The sequence below is a fragment of the Pseudophryne corroboree genome, chromosome 7 (assembly GCF_028390025.1).
Source record: "Pseudophryne corroboree isolate aPseCor3 chromosome 7, aPseCor3.hap2, whole genome shotgun sequence".
Taxonomy (NCBI): domain Eukaryota; kingdom Metazoa; phylum Chordata; class Amphibia; order Anura; family Myobatrachidae; genus Pseudophryne; species Pseudophryne corroboree.
Genome location: NC_086450.1, coordinates 337464169 through 337487300, shown reverse-complemented (window position 1 = coordinate 337487300; position 23132 = coordinate 337464169). Strand labels below are relative to the sequence as shown.

At 45.1% G+C, this 23132-nt stretch overlaps 1 protein-coding gene across 1 annotated transcript in view; it reads right to left on the bottom strand.

Annotated features, from left to right (window-relative positions):
- LOC134944166 (uromodulin-like) overlaps window positions 1–22670 on the bottom strand; it is an 86983-nt gene extending 64313 nt beyond the window's left edge. The window contains exons 1-3 of the mRNA XM_063932742.1: window positions 22546–22670; window positions 21903–21941; window positions 1791–1946 (exon numbers count right to left, since the gene is read on the bottom strand). Coding sequence (XP_063788812.1) covers window positions 1791–1946; window positions 21903–21941; window positions 22546–22615 — 265 coding nt within the window. The 5' untranslated portion in view covers window positions 22616–22670. The remainder of the gene's footprint in view (window positions 1–1790; window positions 1947–21902; window positions 21942–22545) is intronic.
- Between the last annotated feature and the right edge of the window lie 462 nt (window positions 22671–23132).

The window sequence follows — 23132 nt, the reverse complement described above, 5'->3', positions numbered from 1 at the left end:
ACTGTATATTCTATTCTACTGTACAATATAGGCAGGATCCGGTCATGTGACCTGCGCTCGGGATCCCGGCGGTCACCATGCCGACGCCAGGATCTCGAGCGATCAAACGCCCAACAGTCGGCATCCAACGGGACTATTACCACTCGGTGGTGTCCACGGCTTCCACAGAGTGGGAATAGAACCCGAGCCAGCAACGCCCCCCACCACCAGCATACTGCAGCCAGGATCCCAGGGTTGGTATGCTGACCGCCGGGATCCCTAGCGCCGGTCACACAGCCCCAACCCATATAGGCAGGGGTGCAGAGAAGGGTGGGGCAGGTGCATAATGTGCGGCAGCCCCAGAAGAGTCGCATTGAAAGCTGGGCAAAATAACTAACAGATTAAAAACTCTGAGTGACCAGTATCTCCTTTTGCCTAGGTTCCATACAGTTCCCACAACCTTGGAGGGGATTACTCGCGGAAGCTGCTTATAGTAAACACACAGCAAACATATATTAATAACGTTAATACAGACTTTCCCATAGAAAACTTGGATAATAAATTGAGTTTAATATTTTCTTCTTTTGTTATTTTGGGAAAGATGTAGTAAGCCTTTGAGAGTTATAAAGTGGAGAGAAATAAAGTACCAGCCAATCAGCTCCTAACTGCCATATTACTTTTAAAACTGGTGATTAGAAGCTGCTTAGTTATTACTCTATCTAAGGGGGTAATTCCAAGTTGATTGTAGCAGGATTTTTTTTAGCAATTTGGCAAAACCATGTGCACTGCAGGGGAGGCAGATATAACATGTGCAGAGAGAGTTAGATTTGGGTGGGTTATTTTGTTTCTGTGCAGGGTAAATACTGGCTGCTTTATTTTTACACTGCAAATTAGATTGCAGATTGAACACACCCCACCCAAATCTAACTCTCTCTGCACATGTTAAATCTGCCTCCCCTGCAGTGCACATGGTTTTGCCCAATTGCTAACAAAAATCCTGCTGCGATCAACTTGGAATTACCCCCTAGCTCCACTTTATCACTCCCCATGACTTAGTACATCTATCCCTCAGTTATTGTTAAATCAAAGTCAGACACAACAGCATGTATGTACATAGAACAGTTACTTTTATCCATTTCCTCCATAACATTGCTAACCACTGTCAAGCCAGTTATATGAGTTTATAGTATACTAATATAATCCACATTCGGGACCTTATTCAGTATCAGTTGCAGTTTAGCTAAAAACTCAAAACTGCAACTGCCTAGAATCACATGCTGGGGGCCGGCCAGTACGCTAATCGCGGGCAGCAATGCGATCACAAATCAATTGCGATCGCATTGTGGAGGCTTAATTTAGGGTTGACCCCCTGCATACTCAGCTAGGCTGCATATGCAATCTAACCGACGCCATTTTTCATGCAGTCACCCAGAAAACGGTCTGTGCATGCCAGCTTTGTCCGAACCAACCCCCTGAACACCCCGTCGCCGCCCCTGACTACCAAACGAATGTTTCTGCCTGTCAATCAGGCAGATGCATTTGCATCGCTTCAATGCATTCACATTTCCCTGGCCGTGCACGCACAGAAGGGCCCTGTGCGTGTGCACTGGGCCGATAATCATCCAAATGTGATCGCACCGCAGTAGTGATGCATACTGAATAGGCCCTCAGTCCACTTGAATCAGTGCCCTATCAGATCTCCTGGTGGCACTGCTTATGCCCACTCTCCACAGTTGCAGAGTGGCTTTATATGAATACAATTACATATACATAGAAAATAGTTTGCGTTATAGAAGAAAAATGTTTATTACTTGGATCATTGAACTCCACCATTGTATACTGGCGGACACTGCATGGAAGCTGTGCTGATACTCTGTCTAGAATCCAGTCATTGACTTTCTTTAGCTGCTCCAGGTCATCGCTCATAGAACCAGTTGTATCCACCAGGTATGTCAGGGATGAGGACTCTAGTGAAAGAACACAAGTGTAAATGCGGTATAAATAAGACAGCAAGTGATTCACTATTTGACTTAAAGGGCGAGATTCAAATGTTTGAAAAGTCAGTTGGGTGTCTGTTTTTTTCCTATTAGAAAAAACAGACTCCCAACTGACTTTTCAAACATTTGAATCTTCCCCAAAGAGTTTCTCTACTTATATAGAACCAACTAAACAAACTGTATTATCTTTATTGTGCTCTTTATTTTTATTTTTTTACTCATGTGTTTCTATAATCAGACAGATCTGTTTACCTGTGTGGCCTTTGGATACAACACACAACTACTCTGCTACTCAGTATCCTTGGTCTCTAAGCTTTTTAATTTAGGCCTGAGTGGGTTTACGTGCAATTGGATTTTAACTTTTCTGACCAATAGGCCCCAAGTGGTTAGGTTAGGTAGTTTTGTTTCCAGTGAAGTTCAACTAAAAACTGGCATACCACAGGGGTGCGTTTTGAGCCCATTACTATATTCCACATTCACACATGACTGTCTTTCAGCCGTTAAATCTGCTAAGGTAGTGAAATGATGACAAGACTGTGGTTAGTCTGATAAGTGAGAATAAACAGAATGGTGTAGTTTGATCTGCGCTAAAATGTATATAGTGGCAGCCTATGTGGTACAAATGAGCCTTCACCAAGACCCCAAACAAGAACCAAACACACAATGTAGTGACCACACCCGGCGCTACTAATTTCACCCAATAAAACAAATCTCCTTAATAGCTTACTTTTTCGATAGTAATGATTACAATTGTTGTCGTGTACTTATTTCACAGAAGATACATGTCTGAAAAATTAAGACACACAAAACATAGTGCAACCAATTTTGGTAATAGATAAAAGGAGTATTTATTTGTTCAACTCACATAGATATGAGTAAATATAGCATATCGTCCACCAGATGGCATTGGTCCTTAGTTCTCACAGGGACTTCAGTGCAATATGGGGAAACCTCCACTAGATGGCGTGGGACATCAAACTCCGCAGATATACTGGAAACTCAGAATGATAGATATGGTGCAATACGGCTTAACCATAAAGAGTGCACAAGGTTCTGACGATCCGGAATCCCGTCCAAGACACAGTTTCAGCTGGCTCTGTTTGGACCCTGGTCTCCGGTATTGATCACCGATGGGTGATATATGCTTTTAATTATTCGTTTTATGTAAGTGTGTTTTTGTCAAAATAAAACTCTTTATGGTTAAGCCGTATTGCACCATATCTATCATTCTGAGTTTCCAGTATATCTGCGGAGTTTGATGTCCCACGCCATCTAGTGGAGGTTTCCCCATATTGCACTGAAGTCCCTGTGAGAACTAAGGACCAATGCTATCTGGTGGACGATATGCTATATTTACTCATATCTATGTGAGTTGAACAAATAAATACTCCTTTTATCTATTACCAAAATTGGTTGCACTATGTTTTGTGTGTCTTAATTTTTCAGACATGTATCTTCTGTGAAATAAGTACACGACAACAATTGTAATCATTACTATCGAAAAAGTAAGCTATTAAGGAGATTTGTTTTATTGGGTGAAATTAGTAGCTCCGGGTGTGGTCACTACATTGTGTGTTTGATAAATGAGAATGATGAGAATGCTTACAGGCATGAGGTTCTTAAATTGTTAGAATGGAGTAGGGAAAATTGCTCTTAAACACATACAAAACAAAGGAGCTGGTAATTGAATTCAGGGGAGGTAGTCGAAGACCGTTACTTCCTGTGTTTTTAGATGGTATGCAAATTGAGGAGGAAGATTCTTTTAAATTCCTAGGCATTTACATTTCTAGAGATTTAACTTGGTCCCTAAATTGTACCTTCTTAGTAAAGAAGGCGCAGCACCACCTTTTTTTCTTAAGGCGACTTAAGGCTACCTGCTTGAGTGCAGATATGATGGTTAAGTTTTATCGCAGTATAGTGGAGACTAGAGTATCCTGACTTATGGGATAACAGTATGGTATGGGAACTGTACTGTGGCTGATTGGGTCGCCTTGGAATGTGTGGTAAGAACTGCGGGCAGGGGCATTGGTGTGTCCCTGCCGTGTATACAGTCATAAGCGTGCGCAGCTAATTTTATTAGGGGGTGCTCCGCAGGAGGGGCGTGTCTAGTGCTGCCTTTTGGGCGTGTCCAGCACCGCCTTTTGGGTGTGTCTAGCACCGCCCATGGATATGTCTAGCACTATTTAACATTCTCTCAGTAAAATCACATGGCTTAATCTAATTTCTCCCTAGTTCCTAATAAGAAAGTAGATATAATACACCCCAGTGAAATAAAATGAAACATAATGGTATGACCACCGGCCGGTACTGACTGTCCGCAACGGCATAATCCTGAGTCCTAGCTTCTGCAGCACCCTATCGCTACTTACACTTCCCCAATCTATCCCTGACCCAGTGGCAGAACTAGAGAGTGGTGGGCCTAGGTGCATATGCATTCCCCCCACAATGGTAGCATTTAGGTTCCCTTCGTGGGGAGGACCTTTCCCATAATGCACTGGGTCAACATCACCAACTATTTGGAATAGTAACCTGTGGCGAGCGAAGCAGAGCGAGTCACTGGGCCCGAAGCATGGCAAGCAAAGCAAGCCCGCACAGGTACAATGCAGCATAAATAAAACAAAATCCCCTCCACAAACAAAGATTTTAAAAAAGAAGAGAAATTCCGCCCTCACCTGATGTCACATTTGGGTCCATTCCATAGATGGGAAAATAGTCTAACCCCCCCCCCCCCCACATACACACACCCCACCTCTTGCACACCCCTGCACCTACACCCTAATTTTCAGTCGCCCATTCTGAAAAGTATGGGAGATTTAGGGCACCAATCTTTTGAGTTTTAATAAAACACAAGTAAAGTTTAAAATATACACGTGCCATCAGAGCCACTTTTGCATCTTTCTATGCCATCAGACCCCTCCTCCGCAGGACACCAGCATTTGTCACACATGTCCCCATACTTACCAGCTACTGACAGTAGTACCCCCTATTCACATTATGCCACACAGTATGAGTCGAAATTCACATTATGCCACACAGTTTGATCCAAATTCACATTATGTCACACAGTATGAGCCACATTCAAATTAAGCCACACGGTATGAGCCAAAATTGACATTACGCCACACGGTATCAGACAAAATTCACATTATGCCACATGGTATGAGACAAAATTCACATTACGCCACACGGTTTGAGACGAAATTCACATTACACCACACGGTATGAGACAAAATTCACATTACGCCACACGGTATGAGGTGAAATTCACATTACGCCACACGGTGTGAGACGAAATTCACATTATGCCACACGGTGTGAGACAAAATTCACATTACGCCACACGTTATGAGCCGAAATTCACATTACGCCACACGGTATGAGCCGAAATTCACATTACGCCACACGGTATGAACCAAAATTCACATTACGCCACACGGTATGAACCAAAATTGACATTACGCCACACAGTATGAGCCAAATTCACATTACCCCACACAGTATGAGCCAAATTCACATTACGCCTCACGGTATGAGCCAAATTCACATTACGCCACACGGTATGAGCCAAAATTCACATTACGCCACATGGTATGAGCCGAAATTCTCATTACGCCACATGGTATAAGCCAAAATTGACATTACGCTACACAGTGTGAGCCAAATTCACATTACACCACGCAGTATGAGCCAAATTCACATTACGCCACATGGTATGAGACAAAATTCACATTACGCCACACAGTATGAGCCAAAATTCACATTACGTCACACGGTATGAGATGATATTCACATTACGCCACATGGTATGAGACGAAATTCACATTACGCCACATGGTATGAGACGAAATTCACATTACATCACACGGTATGAACCAGATTCATATTACCTCACACGGTATGAGCCATTTCACATTACGCCACACGGTATGAGCCAAAATTCACATTACGCTACACAGTATAAATGAAATTCACATTACGCCACATGGTATGAGCCAAAATTGACATTACTCTACACAGTATGAGCCAAATTGACATTACACGACACAGTATGAGCCAAATTCACATTACGCCACACGGTATGAGATGAAATTCACATTACATCAAATGGTATGAGCCAAATTCACATTACGCCACACTGTATGAGCCAATTCACATTACGCCACACAGTATGAGCTGAAATTCACATTATGCCACACAGTATGAGACGAAATTCACATTACATCACACAGTATGAGCCAAATTCACATTATGCCAGACGGTATGAGCCAATTCACATTACGCCACATGGTATGAGATGAAATTCACATTACGCCACATGGTATGAGCCAAAATTGACATTACACCACACGGTATGAGCCAAAATTGACATTACGCTACACAGTGTGAGCCAAATTCACATTACACCACATGGTATGAGCCAAATTCACATTACGCGACACGGTATGAGAAGAAATTCACATTACATCACACGGTATGAGCCAATTCACATTACGCCACACGGAATGAGCTATTCTCCCAGGCTGGCCTGATCAAAGTCTGATGTTCTCAACAAATGTTTATGGAAGTGTATCATGCCACGAAGAAAGGAGATTTCCGAGGATCTCAAAAAAAGAGTTGTTAATGCACATTAGGTTGGAAAAGGTTTCAAAAACATCTCTGAAGAGTTTGGACTCCACCAATCAACAGATTTTGTACAAATGGAGGAAATTCCAGACCATTATTACCCTCCCCAGGAGTGGTTGACAAAAAAGATCACACCAAGAGCAAGGTGTCTAATAGTTCACAAGGTCACAAAGGAACCCAAGGTAACATTTAAGCAACTGAAGGTCTTTCTCACATTAGCTATTGTTAATGTTCATGAGTCCACCATCAAGAGGACACTAAACAAAGTGTGCATGGCAGGATTGCAAGGAGAAAGCCGTTTGCTAAACATCACCTAGACGAGCCAGAAGGCTATTGGAACAATGTTTTGTGAACAGATGAGTCCAAAATAGAGCTTTTTGGTTTAAATGAGAAGCGTTATGTTTGGAGAAAGGCATAAAAACCTCAAACCATCTGTGAAACACGGTGGTGGTAGTATCATGGTTGTGCCTGTTTTATTGCATCTACCCCAGGACAACTTGCCATCATTGATGGGACAATGAATTCTGAATTATACCAGAATATGCTAAAGAAAAATGTCAGGACATCTGTCCATGAGCTGCATCTCAAGAGAACGTGGATCATGGGTCATGCAGCAAGACAACGCCCCAAAGCTTGTTTATTGGCTTGTTATTGTACAGGTCCACTTACAACTCTTATTATACAGTGGTGCTTAAAAATTTGTGAGCCCTCCAGAATTTTCTATGTTTCTGCTGAAATTTGGCCTAAAGCTACCTCAGAATTTCACACAAGTCCTGAAAGCAAAGGTTCACATACTTTTGCCACTCAGATATGTGATATTGGATCATTTTCCTCAATAAAACAATGAGCATGTCTATTTTTTTTGTCTGTTGTTTGTTGATTTGGTTCTCTTTATCTACTTTTAGGACTTGTGTGAAATTCTGGTAGTTTTAGGCCAAATTTCAGCAGAAATATAGAAAATATTGAAGAGTTCCAAAAATTTGAAGCACCACTGTATAATAAGAGTTGTAAGTGGGCCTGCACAGTAACAAGCCAATACAATTACAATCACCTTAATATGTGCAAATTCCTTAATTATGGTTGTATTACATATATTCTCAACTAATAATGGTCAACTGCATCTGGTAACTCTCTTTCACATTAGACACTGAGGGAGAGATGTATCAAACCTCTGAGAGAACAAAAGCGGAGAGAGATAAAGTACCAATTAACCAGTTCCTAGCTATAATGTTTCAATACCTCTGGAAATTCCCTTTCCACTTTATATTTCTCCAAGGCTTGATACATATCCCCCTGATTGTTCACTGTACCCACCCAAACATATGTGTTATGTTTTGCAGACATGATAGGAACCTGCCGTCCCTGCCAACCATGGTGGTCATTCCAAGTTGTTCGCTCGCTAGCAGTTTTTAGCAGCCGTGCAAACACTATGCCGCCTCCCACTGGGAGTGTATTTTAGCTTAGCAGAAGTGCGAACGAAAGGATCACAGAGCGGCTACATAATAATTTTGTGCAATTTCAGAGTAACTTCAGACCTACTCAGAGCTTGCAATCATTTCAGACTGTTCAGTTCCTGTTTTGACGTCACGAACACGCCCTGCGTTTGGCCAGCCACGCCTGCGTTTTTCCTGGCACGCCTGCGTTTTTTCCAACACTCCCTGAAAACGGTCAGTTAACACCCAGACACGCCCTCTTCCTGTCAATCACTCTGCGGCCAGAAGTGCGACTGAAAAGCTTCGCTAGACCTTGTGTGAAACTACATCGTTCATTGTAATAGTACGACGCGCGTGCGCATTGCGCTGCATACGCACGCGCAGAAGTGCCGTTTTTTTGCCTGATCCCTGCGCAGCGAATGAAAGCAGCTAGCGATCAACTCGGAATGACCCCCTATGTGTCCACTACGAGGAAAGGCCAATACTAGATATTAGGAAAATCAGTGCATCACTTATTCTTTGCCATTCCATGGAGCAGGGGCAGACTGGGGCTTAAAGCAGCCTGGGAATTGTACTGTGCATGTGCCGCAGGAGCAGGGTCACAACCTAAGAAGGTATGCCACGAGTAACGGGGGGCTGAGCTCGCAGCACTCCCCTGTGTTTCTGCAAGCCAGACAGCCCCGGTGACTACGTGACATGACCCGTGCTGTAGAATGAACTTAGGATGGTAATGTTCTGCTACTGTAGGCTAGAGAGGGGGGGGGGGGGGGGGGGGGGAATTACCCGGCCCAAATCTGATGGAGGGGCCCAGTGAGGGACTAGTGGGGGCCCAGTGGCGTAACTAGAAATTTTTCTCCCCCAAGCCAAAAAATTATTCGGCGCCCCCCCCCCCCCCCCCCCCCCACATATCCCCCATCCCCCATAATTGGCACTAGTAAAGGGACAAACATGCACGCGGCGAAGGCGCGTGCAGCAAAAAGGGGTGTGGCTTCGTTGAAATGGGCGTGGCTTCGCATAAAGGGGCGTGGCATTGCAGGAAAAGACTACCTTATACCCTAGTTTTGCAACCTGCACGCCCAGACGTTAGCCACCACAGGAAAGAAAAATAATCCTGATTCATGCCCCTTACATTATTTGTCATTTTTCCTCCTTATAGTAATGCCCAGTATACATTATGCCACATACTGCAATGGCCCTTAGACATTATGCCGCACACAATAATGCACATGACACAGTATGCACACACTGTAATGCCCCAGACACATTATGCCACACACCGTAATGCCCCCGACACATTATGACAGGAATCGCAGTGCCCGTTATACATTATGCTACACACTGCAATGCCCCTGATACATTATAGCACATACAATGTCTGTGACACATTATGACACACACCGCAATGACCCTGAGACATTATACCACATACCACAATGCCCGTGATATAGTATACAACACACCGTAATGCCTGACACATTATGACACACACCGCAATGTCCGTGATACATTATGCCACACACTGCAATGACCCTGAGACATTATACCACATATCACAATGCCCGTGATATAGTATACCATACACCGTAATGCCTGTGACACATACCGCAATGCCCGTTATACCCTATGCCACACACCGCAATGCCCGTTATACATTATTCCACACTGCAATGCCCCTGAGACATTATACCGCATACCACAATGCCCGTGATATAGTATGCCACACACAGTAATGCCTGTGACACATTATGACACACACCGCAATGTCTGTGATACATTATGCCACACCGTAATGCCCATTACACATTAAGTCCTACAGTAAGGCTTCTAATTACTTTTAAATTACCTGCTCGTTGCCAGGGGTTTCCTGGTCTTGGTTCCATGCACGGTGCCAGGGGTTTTCATGCTCAGGGTGTCATGCTCGTTGCCAGGGGTTTCATGCACTGGGTGTCATGCTCGTTGCCAGGGGTTTCATGCACTGGGTGTCATGCTCGTTGCTAGGGGGTAGTGCTTGTTGCTAGGGCTGTGCTCCCAGTGCCACATATGCCCCCAGTGCCAGATATTCCCCCACAGTGCCAGGTACTCACATGGCCCCAGTGCCAAATATAGCCCCCCCCATGTGCCAGGTACACATATACCCCCCCAGTGCCACATATGCCCCCAGTGCCAGATATTCCCCCACAGTGCCAAGTACCCACATGCCCCCAGTGCCAAATATAGCCCCCCCATGTGCCAGGTATACATATACCCCCCAGTGCCACATATGCCCCCAGTGCCAGATATTCCCCCACAGTGCCAAGTACTCACATGCCCCAGTGCCAAATATAGCCCCCCCATGTACACATATACCCCCCACAGTGCCACATATGCCCCCTCAGTGCAACATAAACCACCTCCCCCTGTGCTGCATATGCTCCCCCAGTGCTCCTCCCCCCCCCGGCTCCCCCGCTCCCCCGCTGTTTTGTGATGGAGGGACACGGAGGGCGCAGCGCGCGCCTCTCCTGTGTCCCTCCAGGGTCTCCGTCGGGTCTGTTAAAGGAAGTGCCGGTTCGTGAGCCAATCAGAGCTCACGAACGGCACTTCCTTTATTAGACCCGCCGGAGACCCAGGAGGGACACAGGAGAGGCGCGCGCTGTGCCCTCCGTGTCCCTCCTTACAGCAGCGGAGGGTTAGTGAGAGCAGATTTTGTCCGCATGTCAATCTGCGCTAAAGCAGTGGTGGCGCCCCCGCAGCCCCTCGCCCCCAAGCCACCGCGAGGGCTGCGGGGGCAGTAGTTACGCCACTGTGGGGGCCCCGGGCCCCCTCCACCTTACTTGGCAGCAGTAGCTGCAGCTCTTCTCCTCAACCCAGCACATGCTGCTGTGTGCTGGGCTGCAGTGTGGCCATGGTGGTGCTTAAAATACAATTTGTTAAAGTATTTTTTTCTAAGGACACATGACCACGCTTCCTGTGACTAGGCCACACCCCCTGAAAAGTACCTGGGCTCAGCCATGCTCACTACTGCCCTGACTGTAGGTGGCACGGTTGTCGCAGGACTAGGAAGACTTTTCTTTTTTTCCTGTGAAATTAGGAAAATATCACAGCCAAAGTGACTGTTTCATGGAATATCTTTTTTAGATTTTGTTATTTTGCACATTACGAATTAATACAAGATATGTTATCCTACCACACTGAACAGGTTATTGAATAATATTGTTACACAGTCTCAGTAAGTGTGGTGAAATAGGAATACCAGTGTATGTAATAATGAACAAGTCCATCTTGTACCCATATTCCCTCTAGATACTTACTCTTCATTGTAACCAATTACTATTTCCTTTAACACATTAATTATATTATGCAAACACAGTACAGTAGGTACCATTTTTAGGTGTATAACTGTATACCCCCAAGAAGTAATATAATACTTATCAGGGGCTGGCTGGCAACTTTTAGCCTGGGAGGCAAATGCAATCAAGTGGCCCCGGCTTCTCTGCCAGAGCACGGCAATGGCAAAATGGATGTGGCAGACAAAACTACAGGCATGGTTTATCTAAGGGGGATGCAGTTTAAATGTGTAGTGAAATATCTGAAAAATCATTATGTCTAAGAACAATCATCAAATCCATCGCCTACCAGCCCTGTGTGACTGACAGAAACTATTCTAATGTCTGATATAAAACATAGAAAACAATGGATGGAGTGACTGTCACTCCCTTGGAAGCAGTAGTGATAGCGCTGTATGGTGATGCAGCAGGAGGCGTCTATTATATGCAGACGTTCCTGCTGCAGTAGTGATCAAACCTGCATCCTAGGACGCAGGCATCGGATCACTGACTCCCCATTGGGCAACTTTCGGAGATCCCTGGCCTCTTCTCTCCTGCTAAACAGCGGCGACATGCCTCCGTTATGGGAAACCCCATTGGTCAGCGTTGACCGTTTTCTTATAGCCTGCTATGGTGGTAGCCATTTTCTGCTAGCCCTTGCAGCCTGGCAGGAAGGGTTAAACATTTATAAATTTTAAGGTGCATATACACAGTGTGATTCTGGCTAAGGACGATTTTGACTATATACAATTTTGACTATACTAGAAACTAGATTGTACACAATATAGTCAAAATTGCCTTGCCTTTACAGTCTATTTTTTCTTGCGATACCGCCTCCACGGGAGCGTGTATTGGTATCGCAAGCTGTGAACACACAGGGCCAGATGTACTAAGCTTGAAAAGTGATAAATATCACTGTGATAAAGCAACAGCCAATCGGCTCCTAACTGTCATTTTTGAAACACAGCCTGTGACATGGCAGTTAGGAGCCGATTGGCTGGTGCTTTATCACAGTGATATTTATCACTTTTCAAGCTTAGTACATCTGGCCCACAGTGAGATATGTGCTAACTTTTCTTACGATTTTGACTATATAGTCAAAATCATAAGCACACATCACACCATCGAGTTGATCGCTAGCTGCCGTTGTTCGCAGCGCAGCGATCAGGCTAAAAATCTGCATTTCTGCGCATGCGTATGGGACGCAGTGCGCACGCACGACGTACTTTCACAAAAAACTATGCAGTTTCACGCAAGGTCTAGCGACGCTTTTCCGTCGCACTGCTGATCGGTGAGTGATTGACAGGAAGTGGGTGTTTCTGGGAGGTAACTGACCGTTTTCCGGGAGTGTGCTAAAAAACACAGGCGTGTCAGATAAAACGCAGGCGTGCCTGGGGAAATGGGGGAGTGGCTGGCCGAACACAGGGCGTGTTTGTGACGTCAAAGCAGGAACTAAATAGTCTGAAGTGATCGCAAGGTAGGAGTAGGTCTGCAGCTACTCTGAAACTGCATGAAAATATTTTGAAGCAGTTCAGCGAACCTTTCGGTCGCACTTCTGCTAAGCTAAGATACACTCCCAGAGGGCGGCGGCTTAGCGTTTGCACCGCTGCTAAAAGCAGCTAGCGAGCGAACAACTCGGAATGAGGGTCCATGTGTATGCACCTTTAGAGTAGTCGGAAGCAGGAGGACCTGTTTGCCTCCCGCAGCCAGGATAACTTAACTTTTACCGACTAAGGGGGCAGATGGCACCCTGCCCCCCTTGCCAGCGAGCCTCTGATACTTGTACAGTATGTTCTCCCACCACGTTCCTACACTAATCCGGTTATTGGATAATATTGTTATGCAAACTCAGCCCAATAAGGATTATTTTCTTTTGGAGAGACTCAACAGCAGTGAGAATGTAGAGTATTATATCTTTATTTATACTCCGAGACAGCCATCTCCACCTGGTATCTTTACAACTATTGCAGTCAAAGTTTACTTGAAGCACTGAAACAGGTAATGGGGCATATGTCATAGGGTCCGAGTTTGCCGGAGGTGCTGGATGTCTGCAAATCTCTGACACTTTTTTAAAGCAGCAATCATTTTCAAGGCATGGCTTTGCCTTGGAAATGATTGCCAATTAAAAAAAAAGTCTGAAATCGGCAGGCATCCCGCACCTCTGGCAAACTCGGACCTATTACATATGCCCCAAAGGGATGCAGTTAAAATGCCGGTGTCACACGCCAGGGGCAGCGGCCGCCGCGCTTACCCCTGCGTGGCTGCTGGTCCGTTTGGCGGTCCTCGTCTCCGGCGGTCCTCGGGTCCCGGCGTCTGGCTGGCGCGACTCCCGGCGGTTCCCCGGAGCGTGGGCGCCGCCATGACAGCCGGCGTCACGTGGGTGGGGAGCAGGTGATGTCACGAACCCGCTTCACCAATCCAATTGAGGCGGGAGATTCAAAACCGGACGCCGGGCAGAGCCTCGGCGCCTGAGTATCGTCTCTTTTCTGAAGTGGATGCCAGAGCTCCCGTACGCAGTGTGTTTCCCAGCAGCTATACTCCAGTGCATCTAGCATTCTGGGTGCCTTCCTGCAGCACTGTCTCCAGTAATCCGAGCAACTAGTGTGTTCCTCTGCAGTGCAGTTGTCAGCGCTCCCTGGATTCAGCAAGGCCTGCGGGCCGAACCAACTTTAGTGTTTCCAGCGTTCAGTGTCCTTATACATCGCTCACCAATTCTTCAGTGTCATTCACCATCGCTCACAAGTTCCTCATTCATTAGTGTCCTTAAACATCGCTCACCAATTCTTCAGTGTCATTCACCATCGCTCACAAGTTCTTCATTCATCAGTGCCTTTTGACATCGCTCACAAATTCTTCAGTGTCTTTCATCATCGCTCACAAGTTCTTTATTCATCAGTGTCTTTAAACATCGCTCACAAATTCTTCAGTGTCTTTCATCATCGCTCACAAGTTCTTCATTCATCAGTGTCTTTAAACATCGCTCACAAATTCTTCAGTGTCTTTCACCATCGCTCACAAGTTCTTCATTCATCTGTGTCTTTTAAACATCGCTCACAAATTCTTCAGTGTCTTTCATCATCGCTCACAAGTTCTTCATTCATCAGTGTCTTTAAAACATCGCTCACAAATTCTTCAGTGTCATCTACCATCGCTCACAAGTTCTTCATTCATCAGTGTCTCTAAACATCGCTCACAAATTATTCATTCATCAGTTGAACATTGCTCACGAATTCTCCAGTAACTTTTTGACATTGCCCACAAGTTCACTTCCTTTCATGTGCCGCTGTAGTGCTCCCTTTCCTTAATAAAGTTCCTCAGCATTCTTTCACCAAGCCTAACTATCAGAGTCTTGTATGAGGAAATCCTATATCCGACCATCCCTGCTCCGACCCACCTGTGGTTCCTTTTCCCGACCATCGGAAGAACCCCCGAGTCCACAACATCCCCAACCCAGGTCAGTGACAGTATACTCAGGCCTCATGGACCCGGGGAATCGGAACCCAGAGGCAAGCGCCATCCAGGATCTGGTTTCCCGAGTTCAAAGTCAGGAGACGGCACAAAGCCAAGTGATGCAGTATCTCCAGGAGTTATCTGGTCGGCTGGATCAAATTCAGGCTTCTCTGGCTTCAGTAGTTCCGGCTCCGGCTCCAGTACCCGCTCCTGTGGTTGTCCCTAGTAATGTTCAATCCCTGTCTGGAACCAGGTCACGCCTTCAGCTTCCCACTCCTTCTCGCTATAATGGGAATCCAAAGAATTGCCGTGGTTTTCTCAACCAATGCGAGGTACATTTTGAACTTCTCTCACACAACTTCCCCACAGATCGGTCCAAGGTGGCGTACATTATTTCCTTGCTTGAAGGTTCAGCGTTGGATTGGGTGTCTCCATTATGGGAGCGTTCTGACCCGTTGGTTTCCAGTTACACCAATTTCATCACGTCATTTCGTAGGATCTTCGATGAGCCCGGCAGAACGACCGCTGCTTCTTCGGATCTGCTCAGAGTCCGACAAGGCTCCCGTTCAGTGGGACAGCATGTGATTCATTTCCAAACCATAGCCTCGGAACTGCGCTGGAATAATGATGCTCTCCGGGCCGCTTTCTGGAATCGTCTCTCTGACCGTCTAAAGGATGAACTGATCACTAGGGACTTGCCAGATTCCTTAGAAGAGTTGATCTCACTCTGTGTAAAGGTGGATCTTTGTATGCAGGAACGAGGTGGTGAACGTAGTCGGACAGAATGATCCAGATTCCGGTCTCTCCCGACTAAGCAAACGATCACCCCAAGTCCAGACAAACCTATGCAAATTAATCGATCTCGGCTGTCCCCGGAAGAACGACAGCGCCGTCGTGAGGGTCGATTCTGCCTCTACTGTGGAGCTGCGGATCACTTTCTCAAGTTTTGTAAGTCCCGTCCGGGAAACGGGCAGTCCTAGCTTGTTCCGGAGGAGTCGAGTTAGGGGTTACATCTAAACCTTCTCCGACAGTGGACTGTTTACTCTCCGTGTCTCTGTTTCTGGGTCTATAGCCAAACCTGTTAAGGCCCTGCTGGACTCTGGGGCTGCAGGGAATTTTGTTTCTCTTTCTTGCGTCCAAAAACTGGGTTTACAGTTACAATCCGTCGAACGACCTATTACGCTGACTGCCATCAATGGTACCCAAATTTCTAATGGTCTTATTTCAAGTCGCACAGTGCCAATCAAACTGCAGGTTGGAGCTCTACATCAAGAACATCTGGAGTTCCTAGTGATTCGGGAGATGCCTCACGATCTGGTTCTTGGTCTTCCTTGGCTTAAAGTACACAACCCTCACGTCGACTGGAAGTCGTCACAAATAGTATCTTGGAGTTCATTCTGTCATTCTAATTGTCTCACTCCTGTCTACCCGCTCCGTGTATCTTCCAAGTCGGATAAGGAGCTCATTCCGGAGGCCTATCGGGAGTTTGCAGACGTGTGTTCGGAACAGGCGGCCGATCAGTTACCACCCCATAGACCCTGGGACTGTCCCATTGAGCTCATCCCAGGGAAGAAGCCACCCCGGGGGCGCATTTATCCTTTGTCATTGCCCGAGACCCAAGCCATGTCGGACTATATCAAGTCTAATCTGCAGAAAGGATTCATTCGCCCCTCTACTTCCCCGGCGGGAGCAGGCTTCTTTTTTGTGAAGAAGAAGGACGGAGGGTTGAGACCATGCATTGACTACCGCGGCTTAAATGAGATCACCATTAAGAACAAATATCCTTTGCCGCTCATCACGGAACTATTTGATAGGGTTCGCGGAGCCCATGTCTTCACGAAGCTCGACTTAAGGGGAGCTTATAATTTGATTCGTATTCGACAGGGGGACGAATAGAAGACGGCCTTCAATACCAGGGACGGGCATTACGAATATCTGGTAATGCCGTTTGGGCTCAGTAATGCCCCTGCCGTCTTCAAAGGTTTTGTGAATGTAAACTTCCGAGATATGTTATACCTAAGTGTAGTGGTATACTTGGATGACATTCTGATATTTTCTAAGGATCTCACGGAGCATAGAATTCAGGTCAAGGAGGTACTTCTTCGTCTACGAAGGAATCATCTCTTCGGTAAGATCTCCAAATGTACCTTTGAGGTTCCTTCAATTCCATTTCTTGGTTACGTCATCTCAGGTACGGAGCTTCGCATGGATCCGGAAAAACTCACTGCTATTCGGGACTGGACTCAGCCTCTTTCTTTGAAAGCGGTACAAAGATTTCTGGGTTTTGCTAATTACTACTGGAAATTCATAAAGGGATTTTCTACCATTGTGGCACCTATTACTGCTCTAACCAAAAAGGGGTCTGACCCAGGTCACTGGTCTTCTGAAGCTGTAGCAGCGTTCGCCCAGTTGAAAGCAGCCTTTATGTCCGCTCCGGTACTCCAGCAACCAAATTTTTCAAAACCATTCTTCTTGGAGGACGATGCTTCCTCGGTCGGCATCGGTGCCGTGCTTTCACAGTACTCCACTGATGGGAAGTTACATCCATGTGGTTTCCATTCTCGCAAGTTCTCTCCTGCTGAACGAAACTACACCATCGGAGACCAGGAACTCTTGGCAATAAAATCTGCCCTGGAAGAATGGAGATATCTATTGGAAGGTGCTAAACACCTAATTACGATTTATACCGATCACAAGAACTTGCTGTATCTCAAGACAGCCCAGTGCTTGAATCCCCGTCAAGCTAGATGGGCGCTCTTCTTCACTCGATTCTCGTTTGTCATTAAGTACCGGTCCGGGACGCTTAACACCAAAGCTGATGCTTTATCTCGTTCCTTGACGGCTTCAGATGAGGAGAACTGCGTTGGAAAGGCTTTGATTCTCAGTCCAGTTTCTATTTCGGCAGCTCCCACCGCTTTGGGTCCTCCCCCTGGGAGAATGTCTGTACCAGCTGAATTTCGACCGAAGTTGTTGCAGTGGGCTCATACCTCCAAGTTTTCCGGTCATCCTGGAGTTCAAAAAATTTGGGAGTTTCTACGAAGGTCATACTGGTGGGACACTATGAAGAAGGACATACAAGATTATGTCAACTAATGTCCTCAATGTGCTCAGCACAAAATTCTTCGTCTGCCTCCTGCAGGGTTGCTTCATCCACTGTCCATTCCTAAGAGGCCTTGGACCCATATCTCTATGGACTTTGTCACCGAACTGCCCCTCTCCAAGGGTCACAATACCGTGTGGGTGATTATTGACCGCTTTTCTAAAATGGCACATTTTGTTCCTTTGACCGGGTTACCGTCAGCTCCCAAATTGGCTTTATTATTTATCCGTGAACACTTCTGCCTGCATGGGTTACCTCAGGAAATAGTCTCTGATCGGGGGGTGCAGTTCACTGCAAGATTCTGGAGGGCTCTCTGTTCAGCCTTACAAATAAAACTTAAGTTTTCATCTGCCTACCATCCTCAGACGAATGGGCAAACTGAACGCGTTAATCAAGATTTAGAGACTTTTCTCCGCGTTTATCTCTCTCCTTCGCAAGATGATTGGGTGGAACTGTTGCCCTGGGCCGAGTTTGCCCATAATCATTTGTACCACTCTTCCACTGGTGAGTCCCCATTCTTCATTAATTATGGATTCCATCCTCAAGTTCCAAAATTACCCATCTGTCCCCCAGAAGATGTTCCTGCTGCAGCTTCTACTCTTCGGCACTTCAGTCAAATCTGGAGTAGGGTTCACGTTAACCTCAAGAAAATCTCCAGCCGCTACAAATTCTTTGCGGATAGGAAGCGACCGGCAGCTCCCCAATACAAAGTTGGTGATAGAGTATGGATCTCTACCCGCAATCTCCGTTTAAGAGTGCCCGCTATGAAGTTTGCCCCGAGGTTCATTGGTCCTTATCCCGTGTTGCAAGTTCTGAACCCGGTTGACTGCAAATTGGGTTTGCCTTCCCACTTTCGGGTACCAAATTCCTTCCATGTTTCTCTTCTTCGTCCCCTTATTTTAAATCGGTTCCATTCAGAGTCACCAAGGCCAACCTCTGTAGAGACTGAAGCCGGAACGGAATTTGAAATTAAAGCTATTCTTGACTCTCGTTATCTTCACAAGAATCTGCAGTACTTGGTGGAATGGAAGGGTTATGGCCCTTAAGAGAGAAGCTGGGTCAAAGCTACTGATGTTACGGCCCCCCGACTGGTGCGGCTCTTCCATTCCAGACATCCAACAAAGCCCGGGAAGTGTCCAGGGGCCACTCCTGGAGGAGGGGGTACTGTCACACGCCAGGGGCAGCGGCCGCCGCGCTTACCCCTGCGTGGCTGCTGGTCCGTTTGGCGGTCCTCGTCTCCGGTGGTCCTCGGGTCCCGGCGTCTGGCTGGCGCGGCTCCCGGCGGTTCCCCGGAGCGTGGGCGCCGCCATGACAGCCGGCGTCACGTGGGCGGGGAGCAGGTGATGTCACGAACCTGCTTCACCAATCCAATAGAGGCGGGAGATTCAAAACCAGACGCCGGGCAGAGCCTCGGCGCCTGAGTATCGTCTCTTTTCTGAAGTGGATGCCAGAGCTCCCGTACGCAGTGTGTTTCCCAGCAGCTATACTCCAGTGCATCTAGCATTCTGGGTGCCTTCCTGCAGCACAGTCTCCAGTAATCCGAGCAACTAGTGTGTTCCTCTGCAGTGCAGTTGCCAGCGCTCCCTGGATTCAGCAAGGCCTGCGGGCTGAACCAACTTTAGTGTTTCCAGCGTTCAGTGTCCTTATACATTGCTCACCAATTCTTCAGTGTCATTCACCATCGCTCACAAGTTCCTCATTCATCAGTGTCCTTAAACATCGCTCACCAATTCTTCAGTGTCATTCACCATCGCTCACAAGTTCTTCATTCATCAGTGCCTTTTGACATCGCTCACAAATTCTTCAGTGTCTTTCATCATCTCTCACAAGTTCTTCATTCATCAGTGTCTTTAAACATCGCTCACAAATTCTTGAGTGTCTTTCACCATCGCTCACAAGTTCTTCATTCATCTGTGTCTTTTAAACATCGCTCACAAATTCTTCAGTGTCTTTCATTATCGCTCACAAGTTCTTCATTCATCAGTGTCTTTAAAACATCGCTCACAAATTCTTCAGTGTCATCTACCATCGCTCACAAGTTCTTCATTCATCAGTGTCTCTAAACATCGCTCACAAATTCTTCATTCATCAGTTGAACATTGCTCACGAATTCTCCAGTAACTTTTTGACATTGCCCACAAGTTCACTTCCTTTCATGTGCCGCTGTATTGCTCCCTTCCCTTAATAAAGTTCCTCAGCATTCTTTCACCAAGCCTAACTATCAGAGTCTTGTATGAGGAAATCCTATATCCGACCATCCCTGCTCCGACCTACCTGTGGTTCCTTTTCCCGACCATCGGAAGAACCCCCGAGTCCACAACATCCCCAACCCAGGTCAGTGACAGCCGGCTCTTGGAATCCTGGCGTTCAGGAGACCGGTGCCGAAATCTCAACAGCCGGCAGTTTACAGATGAACAGAATCGCGACCCCTGTCCGGCATTCCCACTTGGTTGGTGGGTCCACACCACCAACCGAGTGGGAATAGAACTTGTGGCGAGTGCAGCGAACCCGCAAGGGGACTCGCTGCCTCATGGCTGGGATTCCGGCAGACATGATGCTGCTGGCAGTATACTGACAGCCAGCATCCCATCCACCAGTAAAACATACCGGATCCGCACCAATATGTCACCTAACATGAATTATTTATATTGAATATCAATATAATAAAATGATTTCATAATACCAATGTTTACATATTTAGCACTTCAATGGTAATGTATATTATATTATGTTTTATATATATATATATATATATATATATATATATATTACGGTAAAATAAAGTTAAACAATTTTATAGCCTAAATAGCTATTTGATCTGTGCATAGTTATAGTTTTTTATACTTGTTATTATTAGCTATACAGTAGTTGCTCATCCAGGAGAGCTTAAGCTTGTGCTAAGTAACAGACAATGGGATATATTTCCTACGCACTGGCTTCAGACACACAGCAGATCATGCTATAACATTTAGAATAGGAAGAAGCTACAATGTTTATCCAGGTGAGGATATGAATGCTATCTAGTAGGGACTTATTTATAGGCATGGTATAGAAAGCAATCATGTGCTGTACATTGTAGCAACCAATTAGATATCAGCTTTTAGGAGGGTTTATTTCAGACTAAGGCTAATATTTTATTGGTTGCTATGGCTAATAGTACATCATTGCTATATTCTATCACAAGACGCCTGTTGATGTACCAATACATTGTATGTCCATATTGTATAAAGTCCTAAATAATGATATAAGGTATGTACTGTATATATACTCGGTATAACATATAACTTTACATATGTTCTCTCTCTTCACTTTCACATCTACCTGACCCTTGGACAACGTTCCTGTATACTGGATCATACAACCCACCAAGAACCTCTGCAATCTGGCTGGACTAATATATAATAGGTAGCACCTATCCATGTGCCTATTTCCCTATAGACTGTAAGCTTGTGAGCATCCCTCTGACCTCTGTTATTACCCTGTCTTGTTTTATTACTATTTGTTCCAAATTATAAAGTGCTACGGAATATGCTGGCGTGATATAAGTAACTGTTATAATAAATAAATAATACATAATAACATAGCAGCACAACTTTGATAATTGAGCATAACAGATAAACATTGTGCACAGTGCAGAATTATGCAAAAATATGTATAAATTGCTGCAATTTACAATGTTATATATAATGAGGGAGATGTGTTATACCCGCACATATGACGCGGTTATAGCGCTAATGCGCTGTGTCTCTCCTCCCTAGCTCTGCTGGGCATGCACAAGATCTCACTACAGTCACGAGATCTCTTGTGCCGCCTGGAGCCGGCAGCCATAACAGTCAGGGACAGTGAGAAGAGCACTCATTATACTATATAGACTAAGCGGAAATGTACTGTTCCTGTAGCCAGTGCTGACAAATAGAGAGATTTCATGGACATAAATGTATAGGGACAAATCATTAAAACCTGGTACTGTGACTGGAAATGGGGACAATTGCTAGCTATGACATTGTAGTCTGGGTACCTGTTTGGGAAATGCATTCCTCCTTAAAACGTGTTGAACCTGCAGACAAAAAAAGGACACATATTACAGTTTAAATAATTTACCTTGTTCTCCAACATATTCCCTTTTATTGAATAATAACTCGTTCCTATTATCAGTGGTTTGTCATGTATTGGGGAGGGAGGAGACAGATTCAATACACATTTTGGTGATTTAAAAAGATAGATTGTCCAAAATATTAAAGTATTGGGTAGTAGTGAAACATAATGAGAATATTTTCACTTAAATCCTGGTAGGTATTTGTGTATTAAAGTAAGATACTGTTTATACAAATTCATATTTCTTTACTTGGCTACTTAGTTTACACTTTTGTCTCAACTTGAGTTATATATAATGTGAAATAAACTATATAATAACTACCAGAGGAATACTTCACATGAATAGGAAATTGAGCTTTCCAGCCAATGTCTAGGGGGCATATTTACCAATATTCTCATTTTTGCCACATTAAATATAATTTCTTATCACCACATATTGCAGCAATAATGAATGATAAAAATGTGAAATTTACCAAATGACTGTTGCCGGGACACCGGCCCCAACATTAGCCCATCCTAGCGAAGATTTTGATAAATATACTTCTAGGTAACCTAGCGTTACTTACCCATAGTCACATTTGTTGCAGAACATGTCCAACCACACAACAGGAGCAAGGTCAAACACTGGAGATTCATGGCAAGAAAACTAATTTTCAATGATAAAGGTTAAGATTTTGTATAAGAGTTAGCCTTCTATCTGTGTGCTAATGACGTACACATGCAAACACAACCCATATATATAGAGCAAGTATAAGGAAGTATTTATCAGGAAAAGTATACCCATTGGAGCACAGAATGTTGGCAAATCTCAGAATACACATTGTCCCATTGTTTGTAAGCATGTCATTTGTCATATAAGATTTATGCATTGCATATACTTTCATACAATAAGACTTATTAAGGGCTTATTAATTACTAATGTACTGTTTGAAGCTGGCTTCCTGAAATACATTTTGTATTGCTCATACCTAACATATCTTCAGATAGTTACATTTTGGAGAGTTGTGTTAGTTATAAAAAAAAGCATCCTATTCCCTTTGATTCCTAAACACCACTGAAACTACTTGGGGGATCAGTATGTAAAGCCAGCGGCTGGGATCCTGGTTGTCAGTATAACGACATCGGGATCCTGGACACCCATAGAAGGAGAAAA